The 13,209-nt window shown below is 40.5% G+C and overlaps 1 protein-coding gene across 8 annotated transcripts in view; it reads left to right on the top strand.

Annotated features, from left to right (window-relative positions):
• The window catches only part of SCML2 (Scm polycomb group protein like 2), a 122,382-nt gene that overhangs the window by 30,206 nt on the left and 78,967 nt on the right, over positions 1 to 13,209 (top strand). For all 8 annotated transcript variants that reach the window (XM_032286021.1, XM_032286015.1, XM_032286020.1 and 5 more), the window contains one exon: positions 7,440 to 7,528. In XM_032286021.1, coding sequence (XP_032141912.1) covers positions 7,440 to 7,528 — 89 coding nt within the window. The remainder of the gene's footprint in view (positions 1 to 7,439; positions 7,529 to 13,209) is intronic.

Below are 13,209 nucleotides of genomic sequence, written 5' to 3'. Positions count from 1 at the left end.
TGCTCCCCTCCCTATGTCCATGTGTTCTCATTGTTCAGCACCTGCCTGTGAGTGAGAACATGTGGTATTTGATTTTCTGTTCTTGTGTCAGTTTGCTGAGAATGATGGTTTCCAGGTTCATCCATGTCCCTACAAAGGACACGAACTCATCATTTTTTATGGCTGCATAGTATTCTATGGTGTATATGTGCCACATTTTCCCTGTCCGGTCTATCATTGATGGGTATTTGGGTTGGTTCCAAGTCTTTGCTATTGTAAACAGTGCTGCAGTGAACATTCGTGTGCATGTGTCCTTATAATAGAACAATTTATAATCCTTTGGATATACACCCAGTAATGGGATTGTACGGTCAAATGGAATTTCTATTTCTAGGTCCTTGAGGAATCGCCACACTGTCTTCCACAATGGTTGAACTAATTTAACCATTAGTTAAATGGTTAAATTTATGGTTGAACTAATTTAACCATTAGTTAAATGGTTAAATGTAAAAGTGTTCCTATTTCTCCACATCCTCTCCAGCATCTGTTGTCTCCAGGTTTTTTAATAATTGCCATTCTAACTGGCGTGAGATGGTATCTCAATGTAGTTTTGATTTGTATTTCTCTAATGACCAGAGATGATGAACACTTTTTCACATGTTTGTTGGCCTCATATATGTCTTCTTTTGAAAAGTGTCTGTTCATATCCTTTGCCCACTTTTGAATGGGCTTGTTTGTTTTTTTCTTGTAAATCTGTTTTAGTTCTTTGTAGATTCTGGATATTAGCCCTTTGTCAGGTGGGTAGATTGTAAAAACTTTTTCCCATTCTGTTGGTTGCCAATTCACTCTAATAATCCTTTCTTTTGCTGTACAGAAGCTCTGGAGTTTAATTAGGTCCAATTTTTCTATTTTGGCTTTTGTTGCCAGTGCTTTTGGTGTTTTGGTCATGAAGTCCTTGCCTATGTCTACGTCCTGAATGGTTTTGCCTAGGCTTTCTTCTAGGGTTTTTGTGGTGTTAGGTCTTATATTTAAGTCTTTAATCCATCTGGAGTTAATTTTAGTGTAAGGTGTCAGGAAGGGGTCCAGTTTCTGCTTTCTGCACATGGCTAGCCAGTTTTCCCAACACCATGTATTAAACAGGGAATCCTTTCCCCATTGCTTGTTTTTGTTAGGTTTGTCAAAGATCAGATGGTTGTAGATGTGTGGTGTTGCCTCCGAGCCTCTGTTCTGTTCCATTGGTCTATATCTCTGTTTTGGTACCAGTACCATGCTGTTTTGATTACTGTAGCCTTGTAGTATAGTTTGAAGTCCAGTAGTGTGATGCCTCCAGCTTTGTTCTTTTTGCTTAGAATTGACTTGGCTATGTGGGCTCTCTTGTGGTTCCATATGAAGTTTAAGGCGGTTTTTTCTAGCTCTGTGAAGAAGGTCATTGGTAGCTTGATGGGGTTAGCATTGAATGTGTAAATTACTTTGGGCAGTATGGCCATTTTCACGATATTGATTCTTCCTGTTCATGAGCATGGAACGTTTTTCCATTTGTTTGTGTCCTCTCTTATTTTGTTGACCAGTGGTTTGTAGTTTTCCTTGAAGAGGTTCTTTTATGTTCTTTGTTAGTTGTATTCCTAGGTATTTTATTCTCTTTGTAGCAATTGTGAATGACAGTTTGTTCTTGATTTGGCTCTCGTTAAGTCTGTTATTGGTGTATAGGAATGCTTGTGATTTTTGCACATTGATTTTGTATCCTGAGACTTTGCTCAAATTGCTTATCAGTTTCAGGAGATTTTGGTCTGAGACGATGGGGTCTTCTCAATATACAATCATGTCATCTGCAAATAGAGGCAGTTTGACTTCCTCCTTTCCTAATTGAATACCCTTTCTTTCTTTTTCTTGCCTGATTGCTCTGGCTAGAACTTCCAATACTCTATTGAATAGGAGTAGTGAGAGAGGGCATCCTTGTCTAGTGCCAGATTTCAAAGGGGATGCTTCCAGTTTTGCCCATTCAGTACGATATTGACTGTGGGTTTGTCGTAAATAGCTTTTATTATTTTGAGATATGTTCCGTAGATACCTAGTTTATTGAGAGTTTTTAGCATAAAGGGCTGTTGAGTTTTGTGGAAGGCCTTCTCTGCATCTATTGAGATAATCATGTGGTTTTTGTCTTTGATTCTGTTTATGTGGTGAATTACGTTTATAGACTTGCATATGTTGAACCAGCCTTGCATCTCCAGGATGAAGCCTACTTGATCACGATGGATAAGCTTTTTGATGTGCTGTTGCAATCAATTTGCCAGTATTTATTGAAGATTTTTGCATCTATGTTCATCATGGATATTAGCCTGAAGTTTTCTTTTCTTGCTGAGTCTCTGCCAGGTTTTGGTATCAGGATGATGTTGGTCTCATAAAATGATTTGGGAAGGATTCCCTCTTTTTGTATTGTTTGGAATAGTTTCAGAAGGAATGGTACCAGCTCTTCTTTGTATGTCTGGTGGAATTTGGCTGTGAACCTGTCTAGACCTGGGCTTTTTTTTGGTTGGTAGGCTATTAATTGCTGCCTTAACTTCAGCCCTTGTTATTGGTCTATTCAGGGTTTCGACTTCTTCCTGGTTTAGGCTTGGGAGTATGTAAGTGTTCAGGAATTTATCCATTTCTTCCAGGTTTATTGGTTTATGTGCACAAAGTTATTTGTAGTAATTTCTGATGGTGTTTGTATTTCTGTGGAATCTGTGGTGATATCCCCTTTATCGTTTTTTATTGCATCTATTTGATTATTCTTTCTTTTCTTTTTTACTAATCTGGTTAGCAGTCTATTTTGTTGATCTTTTCAGAAAAACCAGCTCCTGGATTTATTGTTTTTTTGAAGGGTTTTTTGTGTGTCTATCTTCTTCAGTTCTGCTCTGATCTTAGTTATTTCTTGTCTTCTGCTAAGTTTTGAGTTTTTTTGATCTTGCCCCTCTAGCTCTTTCAATTTTGACGATAGGGTGTTGATTTTAGACCTTTCCTTGCTTCTCATGTGGGCATTTATTGCTATATATTTTCCCCTAGAGACTGCTTTAAATGCGTCCCAGAGATTGTGGTACATTGTGTCTTCGTTCTCATTGATTTCGAAAAACATCTTTATTTCTGCTTTCCTTTGATTGTTTATCCAGTCAACATTCAAGAGCAAGTTGTTCAGTTTCCATGAAGCTGTGTGGTTCTGAGTTAGTTTCTGAATTCTGAGTTCTAACTTGATTGCACTGTGGTCTGAGAGACTGTTTGGTTTCCATTCTTTTGCATTTGCTGAGGAGTGATTTACTTCCAATTATGTTATCAGCTTTAGAGTAGGTGTGATGTGGTGCTGAGAAGAATGTATATTCTGTGGATTTGGGGTGGAGAGTTCTGTAAACGTCTATTAGGTTTGCTTGGTCCAGGTCTGAGTTCAAGTCCTGTGTATCCTTGTTAATTTTCTGTCTCGTTTATCTAATATTGACAGTGGAGTGTTAACGTCTCCCACTATTATTGTGTGGGAGTCTAAGTCTCTTTGTAAGTCATTAAGAATTTGCTTTATGTATCTGGGTGCTCCTGTATTGGGTATGTATATATTTAGAATCATTAGCTCTTCTTGTTGCATTGATCCTTTTACCATTGTGTAATGTCCTTCTTTGTCTCTTTTGATCTTTGTTAGTTTAAAATCTATTTTATCAGAGACTAGGATCGCAACTCCTGCTTTTTTTTGCTCTGCATTTGCTTTGTAAATCTTCCATCCCTTTGTTTTGAGCCTATGTGTATCCTTGCATGTGAGATGGGTTTCCTGGATACAGCACACTGATGGGTTTTGACTTTTTATCCAATTTATCAGTCTGTGTCTTTTGATTGGGGCATTTAGCCCATTTACATTTAGGGTTAATATTGTTATGTGTGAATTTGATCCTGCTATTTCGATGCTAGCTGGTTGTTTTGCCTGTTAGTTGATGACAGTTTCTTCATTGTGTCGATGTCCTTTACCATTTGGTATGTTTTTGGAGTGGCTGGTACTGGTTATTCCTTTATATGTTTAGTGCTTCTTTCAGGAGCTCTTGTAAAGCAGGCATGTTGGTGATGAAATCTCTGAGTAATTGCTTGTTTGTAAAGGATTTTATTTCTCCTTCGCTTACGAAACTTAGTTTGGCTAGATATGAAATTCTGGGTTGAAAGTTCTTTTCTTTAAGGGTGTTGAATATGGGTCCCCACTGTCTTCTGGCTTATAGGGTTTCTGCTGAGAGGTCCGCTGTGAGTCTGATGGGCTTCCCTTTGTGGGTTTACCTGGCCTTTCTCTTTGGCTGCCTTTAGCATTTTCTCCTTCATTTCAACCCTGGTGAGTCTGATGATTATGTGCCTTGGGGTTGCTCTTCTTGAGGAATATCTTTTGGTGTTCTCTGTATTTCCTGGACTTGAATATTGGCCTGCCTTGCTAGGTTGGGCAAGTTTTCCTGGATAATATCCAGAAGAGTGTTTTCCAGCTTGGATTCATTCTCTCCATCACATTCAGGTACACCTATCAAATGTAGATTAGGTCTTTTCACATAATCCCGTATTTCTTGGAGGCTTTGTTTGTTTCTTTTTACTCTTTTCTCTCTAATCTTGCCTTCTTGTTTTATTTCATTGAGTTGATCTTCAATCTCTGATATCCTTCTGCTTGGTCAATTCAGCTATTGAAACTTGTTTATGCTTCGTGAAGTTCTCGTGTTGTTTTTTTCAGCTTCATCAATTCATTTATATTCCTCTCTAAGCTGTTTATTCTTATTAGCGTTTCATCAAACTTTTTTTCAAGGTTCTTAGTTTCTTTGCATTCTGTTAGAACTTGTTCTTTTAGCTCAGAGAAGTTTGTTATTACCCACCTTCTAAAGCCTGTTTCTGTCAATTCATCAGACTCATTCTCCATCCCATCTTGTTCCCTTGCTGGTGAGGAGTTGTGGTCCGTTGGAGGAGGAGAGGTGTTCTGATTTTGGTTGTTTTCATACTTTTTGCACTGTTTTCTTCCCATCTTTGTGGATTTATTTATCTGTGGTCTTTGTAGTTGGTGACTGTCAGATGGGGTCTCTGAGTAGATATCCTGTTTGTTGATGATGAAGTTGTTTTTGTTTCTAAGTTTTCTTTCTAACAGTCAGGCCCCTCTGCTGTAGGACTGCTGGAGTTCCACTCCAGGCCCTGCTTGCCTGGGGATCACCTGTAGTGGCTGCAGAACAGTAAAGGTTGCTGTCAGTTTCTTCTGCTATCTTTGTCCCAGAAGGATACCTGCCAGATGTCAGTCTGAGCTCTCCTTTATGAGGTGACTCTTCGGATATATGGGGATTGGGGAGCTGCTTGAGGAGACAGTCTGTCCTTTATAGGAGCTCAAGTGCTGAGCTGTGAGCTCTGTTGTTCCGTTCAGAGCCGCTGGGCAGGTACATTTAAGTCTGCTGCAGCAGAACTCATAACCACCTTTTTTTTTTCCTGATGCTCTGCCCCGGGAAGGTAGGCCTTTATTTATAAGTTTCTGTCGTGCTGCTGCCTTTTATTCAGGGATGCCGTGCCCAGCGAGGAGGCAGCCTAGTCACAGTCTGCCAGCAGAGGTGTTGCTGAGCTGCCGTGAGCTCCACCTAGCCGTCGTGTGAACTTCCCTGCAGTCCTGTTTATAGGGGTACAGTTAGAACTGCCTTGGCAGTGGCGGCCTGCCTCTGTAATGGCAGTCTCTTTCTGTAATGGTGGACTGCCTCGGCAGTGGCGGGCTTCCTTGGTAGTGGTGGATCACCTCAGCAATTGCAGACCACCTCAGCAATGGCAGACTACCTTGGTAGTGGTGGACTGCCTTGGTAATGGCGGACACCCCTCCCCCACAGAGCTGGAACATCCTGGATTCAGCTGTGCTTGCTGTGAAACTCTCAATCCAGAGTGTTTCAGATTGCTGGTCTTTGTGGGGGTGGGACTGGCGAGCCTGATCACCTGGCTCCCTGCCTCAGTCCCCTTTTTTTCCAATTGAACCAGTGACTGTCTCCCAGGCGTTCCAGTCACCAGTTGAAATGGTGCCCGGATTTGTGTGAGTTCTTTTGCAGAGGCCCGCTGCACCTGCTGAAACAGCCGCACCGGAGACTCATGGAGCTTTTTTGCCCGGGAATCTCCTGGCCTGGCTTCCTGTTTCAGTCCCCTTTTTATCAGTTGAACAGGCGACTCTGTCTCCCAGGTACTCCAGTTGCCACCTGAAACTGCGCCTGGACCCGTGTGAGGTTTTGTGCAGAGACCTACTGTGCTGGCCAAAACAGCTGCGCTGGATACCCATGGCGCTCCTCTGCCTGGGACTCTGTGGTCTGTGGGCAATAAAAGTCCATCTGGAAATGTGGCAACCACTCACCCTCCGTGCTCTCACTGGGAGCTGCAATCCAGAGCTGCTCCTACTCGGCCACCTTGGATCCCTCTCCCGCCTCCCTGTCTTAATACATGCACTCATCAGGGGCGCAAGCCAAGTTCTTTCTAATTCTGGCATTGAGGCAAGCAGGTATTGCATGAAATAGATTGCCTCCAGAAAGCAGGAAAACTAGCAGACCCCTGCTCCCTCCTGCATGTACCAGATGCTGTGATACCGTTAGTTGGTGAGATCTCTAGAAAAGACACCTGTTGAGTCTATTTTGATAGCATCTGATACATATTCTAAAAGAAGGTCATTATTATTATGTGTTAAGAGTGCTAAAGTGAGAGCTGTCTTTTTTCTAACTCATTTTATGGAAAATTTCAAACATACAGAAAAGGTAAAATAATTTTACAGTGAGTACCCCCATGCCCACTTTCTAGATTCTATCATTCTCATTTTGTTATACTTACTTTATCACATATCTATCCATCTATGTGTCCTTCTATTGATTCATCAGTCCTTCTTATTTTTAATACATTTCAGAGTAAGTTGTTGACAACAGTGCACATCCCCAAAATACTTTAGCATATATATCATTAATGAGTAAATATCTATAGGTTTTTTCTTTTGAGATAAAATTACATGCAATGAAATGCACTGTTTTGTGTGTATATACGCTGAGTTTGACAGAAAACTGTCTTTCTGAAATGAAAGAAGCCAGGGGCCCTGAGGAAAAGGGGAATAGAAGTCTTTTACAGCCATTGCCCTTGCTTGTGTGATTGTTGGTCGTGGAATGGAAGATCTCCTGAGCTCCAGCTTAGATCACCCCTGGTATTATGGTTCATTCCCAAGGTATACATGTTTGTTGGTGAATCCTAGCTACTGGCTTCTCTTAAAATCAGAGTTTCTATCCCCACTGTAACATTGTTGCCAGCCAGTACAGTGGGATACTAGCAATGAGAGGAGGATACATCTGCTCCTCTTGCCCTTGTCCAAAGTTCTTAGATAAGAAAGTCATTCTCTCAAGAAGCATGGTGAATGAAACCTATTTTTTATACCAACCCTGATATAGTATCACAGGGAGGCTTTTTCATGATATCTAATTTATTTTATGAAACAGGGTACCAGATGAATACATCTTCCTGGCCGATGTTCCTCTTAAAGACACTAAATGGGTCTGAAATGGCATCTGCTACATTATTTAAGAAGGTAAGAAAGATATTATAAAAAGCTGCCATGTTTTTATTGTTTTGGTGGGAATGCTTAAATTCTTAATCTTCTGTGACATGGAAAAGCAAACATACTTTTAAAATTACTGGATTGGCAAGTGTATTCATTTGCTAGGGTTGCCATAACAAAGTACCACAAACTGGGTGGCTGAAACAACAGAAATTTATTTTCTCAGTTCTGGAGGCTGTAAGTCCAAGGTCAAAGTGCCCTCTGATATATGCTATGCTCTACCATTAGCATATAGATGTGTTTGTATCTCCACGCCTTCACTAACATTGAATGTTTTTCATCTTTTAAAATTTTGTGAATCTTTTTTGTGGGGGAGTGATGAAGATGAGGATGACATCCCATTGGCTTCTGGTGAGATCTCTCTTCTTGGCTTGCAGATGGATGCCTTCTTGCTGTGTCTTCATGTGGCCTTTTCTCTATCTATGCACATCCTTAGTGTGTCTTCCTCTTCTTATAGGGACATCAGTCCTATTGGATTAGAGGCCAACCCTTATGACCTCACTTAACCTTTATTACTTCCTTAAAGGTCCTGTTTCCAAATGCATATATGTTGGGGGTTGGTGCTTCAACATATGAATTTTGAGAGGACAAAATTCAGTCCATAACAACAGCTTAAATAACAGAAATGTGTATTCTCGCAGTTGTGGAGGCTAGAAGTCTGAGATCAAGGTGTCAGCAGGTTTGATTTTTTTTGTTTTTTTTTGAGACAGAATCTCACTCTGTCACCCAGGCTGGAGTGCAGTGGCATGATCTCAACTCACTGCAACCTCCGCCTCCTGCGTTTAAGCAATTCTGCCTTAGCCTCCTGAGTAGCTGGGACTACAGGTGTGCACCACCATGCCCAGATAATTTTTTTGTATTTTTAGTAGAGATGGGGTTTTGCCATATTGTCCAGGCTGGTCTTGAACTCATTTTTCTTCTTTTTTTTTTTTTTAATTTTTTTTTTTTTTTTGAGACTTGAGTTTTGGTCTGTCGCCCAGGCTGAAGTGGAGTGGTGTAATTTCTGCCTCCCGGGTTCAAGCGATTCTCATGCCTCAGATTTCCAAGTAGTGGAGGTTACAGGCACGTATCACCACACCTGGCTAATTTTTGTGTTTTTAGTAGAGACAGGGTTTTGCCATGTTGTCCTGGCTGGTCTTGAACTCCTGGGCTCATATGATCCTCCAGCCTTGGCCTCCCAAAGTGCTGGGATTACAGGCACGAGGCACTGCCCCTGGCCAGGTTTGGTTTCTTTTGAGGCCTATTTCCTTGGCTTGTAGATGGCTGTCTTCCCTGTGTTTGCATGTAGTCTGTTTATCTGTGTTTAGTTTGTTCCTCTTATAAGGATGTCAGTCATATTGGATTAGGGCCTATCTTAATAACCTTATTTTAACTTAATTACCTCTTTGAAGACCTAAGTCCAAATGCCATCACATTCTGAGGTGCTGGGGCTTAGTGCTTTAACATAGGAATTTTGGGGGTGACACAATTCAGCCGATAACAGCAAGTCATAAAAAAGTCCCAAATATGATCACCCACTAGTCCAATTTCATTAGTAGCCTCTTTCTTGACATGGACATAAAAAGAATGCTCTACTGGAAGCAAACCTTCATTGCTATTTTTTATTTACATTCAGAATTGAAGCTTCCCCTCACTTTACTGTATGAGTACCTTTGATATTGCAGAAAAAGATGATGGGCCAAAAAAAAAAAAAATCACTTGAAAGTTAGTTGGAGAGATCTGGTTTCAGAAGCAAACAATGTTAAAAACAGTCATCAGAAAGAACCTTTTATGAGGAAATACTTCCTATATAAAAAAAGAGGAAAAATTTCTAAAATCGTTTATGTTCTTGAGAAAACATTGAAAAGAGTATGTTAAGAAACAATAAAAGCCACGTTTTAGTTAAATTATGAGTCAAAATATTTATTTCTCTCCCTCTCTCCTGATTGTTTTTCAGTCACTTAACTTTTATTACAACTCTACTTGGAATGGTAAGAATTCATGGTAGTTTTAAAAAGCTTTTGAAGAAGATTGAAGGCATAGGATGTGAAACATCAATTACTATGCCTCTTTCATTGCAAAGAAAAATTCTGCAGGTACACCTTTGAGTAAGATGAATGCAGAAAGTGGACTTGCCCTACCTGCAAGGGACACAGGCAGCGCAGGCCCTTTGGCCAGTAGTGACCATATGTAAGAATAGCCAATTAAAAAATATTTAGCAGAAGTCTATTTATTAAACACCTATTATCTTGGGCTGTGGCTTTGGAAAAGCCATTGGATCTGTTTTACTAGTCAGATTGCTTAATCAGCTGGTCGCATGCCACACATGTCATACACATTTTGTTTATAATTTTTTAAATTATAAAAGTAATTCATGTGGGGGGGAGTGGGCAGGGGATGGGAATCAAGCTATCCCCTTAGCTAGTGAAAAATGCATCTCCCTTTGTCCCAACCATTCCTTCATTCCACTCTTCTCTCCAAATTGAAGTTTTATTTGTTCTCACAGACCTTTTTCTGTACATTTACAAACAAATATGGGCTTTTATTTTTTTAAACATTGATTAGAATATATTGTGTATATTATTCTGTGGTTTACTTTTTCTCCTAACATATCTGTGTTTTGGAAATCGTTCTGTTTCATTTCATATATATTTTAGGTTGTATTGTACTCTTCTGTAGAATGGATCATCAGAATTGATTTAGCCCTAGAATTGACATAACTGTAAGGATAGATGATTAGGTCATCTCCACATTCTTGTTTAGATCAGCTCTACAGTAAGCATTCTTATAAAGAACTTTGTGTATAAATGTGGACGGCTACATTCTTGAAACTAGAATTGCTTGTTCAAAGGGATATATGTTTTGGCTGGGCGTGGTAGCTCACACTTTGGGGACTGAGGCAGGAGGATCACTTGAGCCCAGGAGTTCAAGACCAGCCTGGGCAACACAGTGAGACCCTGCCTCAAAAAAAAATTAATAAAGAAAAAACAAAGAGATGTATGTTTAAATGCTGATATATACTGTTAAATTGCATCCCAAACGGGTATTCTAAGGCAACAATCCCCAACCTTTTTGTCACCAGGGCTTGGTTTTGTGGAAGACAATTTTTCCACGGATGGAGGGGTGGGTGGTTTTGGGATGATTCAAACACATTACATTTATCATTAGATTCTCCTAAGGAGCATGCGATGTAGATCCCTTACATGTGCAGTTCACAATAGGGTTTGCACTCCTATGAGAATCTTAACGCTGCTCTTGATAGGAGACAGAGCTGAGGTGGTAATGTGAGTGATGGGGAGTGGCTCTAAATAAAGTTGGAGATTTGCTCACTTGCCTGCCGCTCACCTCCTGCTGTGCCACCCAGTTCCTAACAGGCCATGGACCAATACCATTCTGGGGGGTGGGGACCCCTGTTCTAAGCTATGCTCCACCATTAGCCTATAAACATGTTTGTATTTCCACACCTTCACTAACATTGAATATTATCCATTTTAAATTTTCATGAATCTTTTTACGGAGAGGGTGGTGAAGATGTGGATGGTATCCCATTGTTTTAATTTGTATTGTACTGATTACTAGTGAAATTGTGCTTTTCAGATTTGTTTAATGGCCTTTTGTTTTTCTTTGGATTGTCTGATTATAGCCTTTGCCTATTTTACTTTTTTTTTTTTTGAGACAGAGTCTCACTCTGTCGACCAGGCTAGAGTGCAGTGGTATGATGTCAGCTCACTGCAACCTTTGCCTCCTGGATTCAAGTGATTCTTGTGCCTCAGCCTCCCATGTAGCTGGGGTAACAGGCATGTGCCACCACACCTGGTTAATTTTTGTATTTTTAGTAGAGACAGGCTGTCACCTTGTTGGCCAGGCTGGTCTTGAACTTCTGACCTCAGGTGATCTGCCCGCCTTGGCCTCTCAAAGTGCTGGGATTACAGGCATGAGCCACTGTGCCTGGCCCTTTGCCTGTTTTTCTATTGGATTTCTTTCCTTCTTAGAATCATCTTAAATCCTCACTTTTCCTTGATTTTGGCCTCTGGATGGCCAATTAATTAGGAAGATCCACTCACTTAACTTCCTAATTATGTATCTGTTCTATTTATTTCTAACCTTACCACCACTGCCCCTTGGGCAGGCTGTCAACCTAAAATAACAACAGAGTAAGAGGCTCCCCTCCCCCCCCAAAAAATAGAGTCTATTTGGGAACAAATGACAAGGGATTACAATGCAGGATATTTGTGCTATGATGGATCATTGGCATATCTGGTGAAGGTAAGGCAAAGGGAAGCTTTTAAAGGCAAAACAAGGAAGGTTACATAAGTTGTTTTGAAACACTTATCTTGGCCACAAGGATCAATAACGAGTGGTATTTGGGGTTGAACAGTCTGTTACTGGATAGATGGCCTTGCAGGAGTATTCTTTGTGTAAGGTTGTGGTTTTCAGAGAGTCCTTGTAATAGTTTTTTATCATAGATGTGTGTACATGAGAGTCCCTCCTGTCTGGTCCATTTTGTTAGGGTTTGGCATAAGTGACTCTGTTTTGATTCTGACAACTTTTACAAGGCTTTCCTTTTGCCTGAACTGTTATGCTAGCCTTTTAACTGCCTCTAATCTTCATGCTTTCATACAACTGCTAGAAATGTGTATCTCATACAAAAATCTTACCACGTTATTCCCCTGTTTAAAACTCTTTTGAAGTTCCTAGTTGTACTCAGGATGAAGTATAAGTTTTCAACATGGCCTGTTAGGTCCTGTGTGATCAGATTTAGGGATGCCACTCCCTGTTTTCGATGTTATGTTCTTAAATTGCTTGTAATAGCTTGTAGATACTGTTTATTTTTAGAGCTATGCTTTGACTCATACTGGTTTTCCCTGGTTAACTTCTCCTTTAAGATTCAAGTCATACATTAAATCCTCCAAGATAACATCCCTAATTCCCCCTCTCCATTCTTATACTTTTTTTGTTTTGTTTTGTTTTTTTCTTTGGTGAGACAGTGTCTCCCTCTGTCACGCAGGCTGGAGTGCAGTGGCGTAATTTCAGCTCACTGCAGCCTGCAACCTCCACCTTAAGTGATTCTCCTCCCTCAGCCTCCCAAGTAGCTGGGACTACAGATACCTGCCGCCACATCTAGCTAATTTTTTTTTTGTAGTTTTAGTAGAGATGGGGTTTCGCCATATTGGCCAGACTGGTCTTGAACCCCTGACCCCAAATGATCCACTCACCTCAGCCTCCCAAAGTGCTGGTGTTAACAGGTGTGAGCCACTGTGCCTGGCCTATTGTTAGACTTCTGTAGCAACTTTTACATATCCCAATCTTTGTATGTGTTAGATTATATTATTATTTTTACTGTCTCTCTTCTTGGACTGTGAGTCCCTTTTGAGCAGTTAGCATGTCTTTGTATTGTCAGTGCCTATATTAGCTTCTGGACACATACTTGTTAAAAGAATGAAGAAAGGATGAAAGAGTACGGGAAGATGAATACATATGGAAGGAACAGATGGGCTTCGTTTTGGACATGTTGAGGTGTCTCTGGGAAATTTGAGTAGCGATGACTGTCTGGCTGTTGAAAAGTTGAGAACTTAGGAACAAAGTTTGGCTTGGGCACATGGATTTGGAAATTTTTAGCATAAACGGTAATGGTAGAAGCCTTGAGCTTGAGTGAGCTAGCCCAGAGAATA

Source organism: Sapajus apella, unplaced genomic scaffold, assembly GCF_009761245.1.
Source record: "Sapajus apella isolate SASKATOON/1434 unplaced genomic scaffold, GSC_monkey_1.0 scaffold17, whole genome shotgun sequence".
Taxonomy (NCBI): Eukaryota; Metazoa; Chordata; class Mammalia; order Primates; family Cebidae; genus Sapajus; species Sapajus apella.
This window is presented reverse-complemented; position numbering and strand designations above follow the sequence as displayed.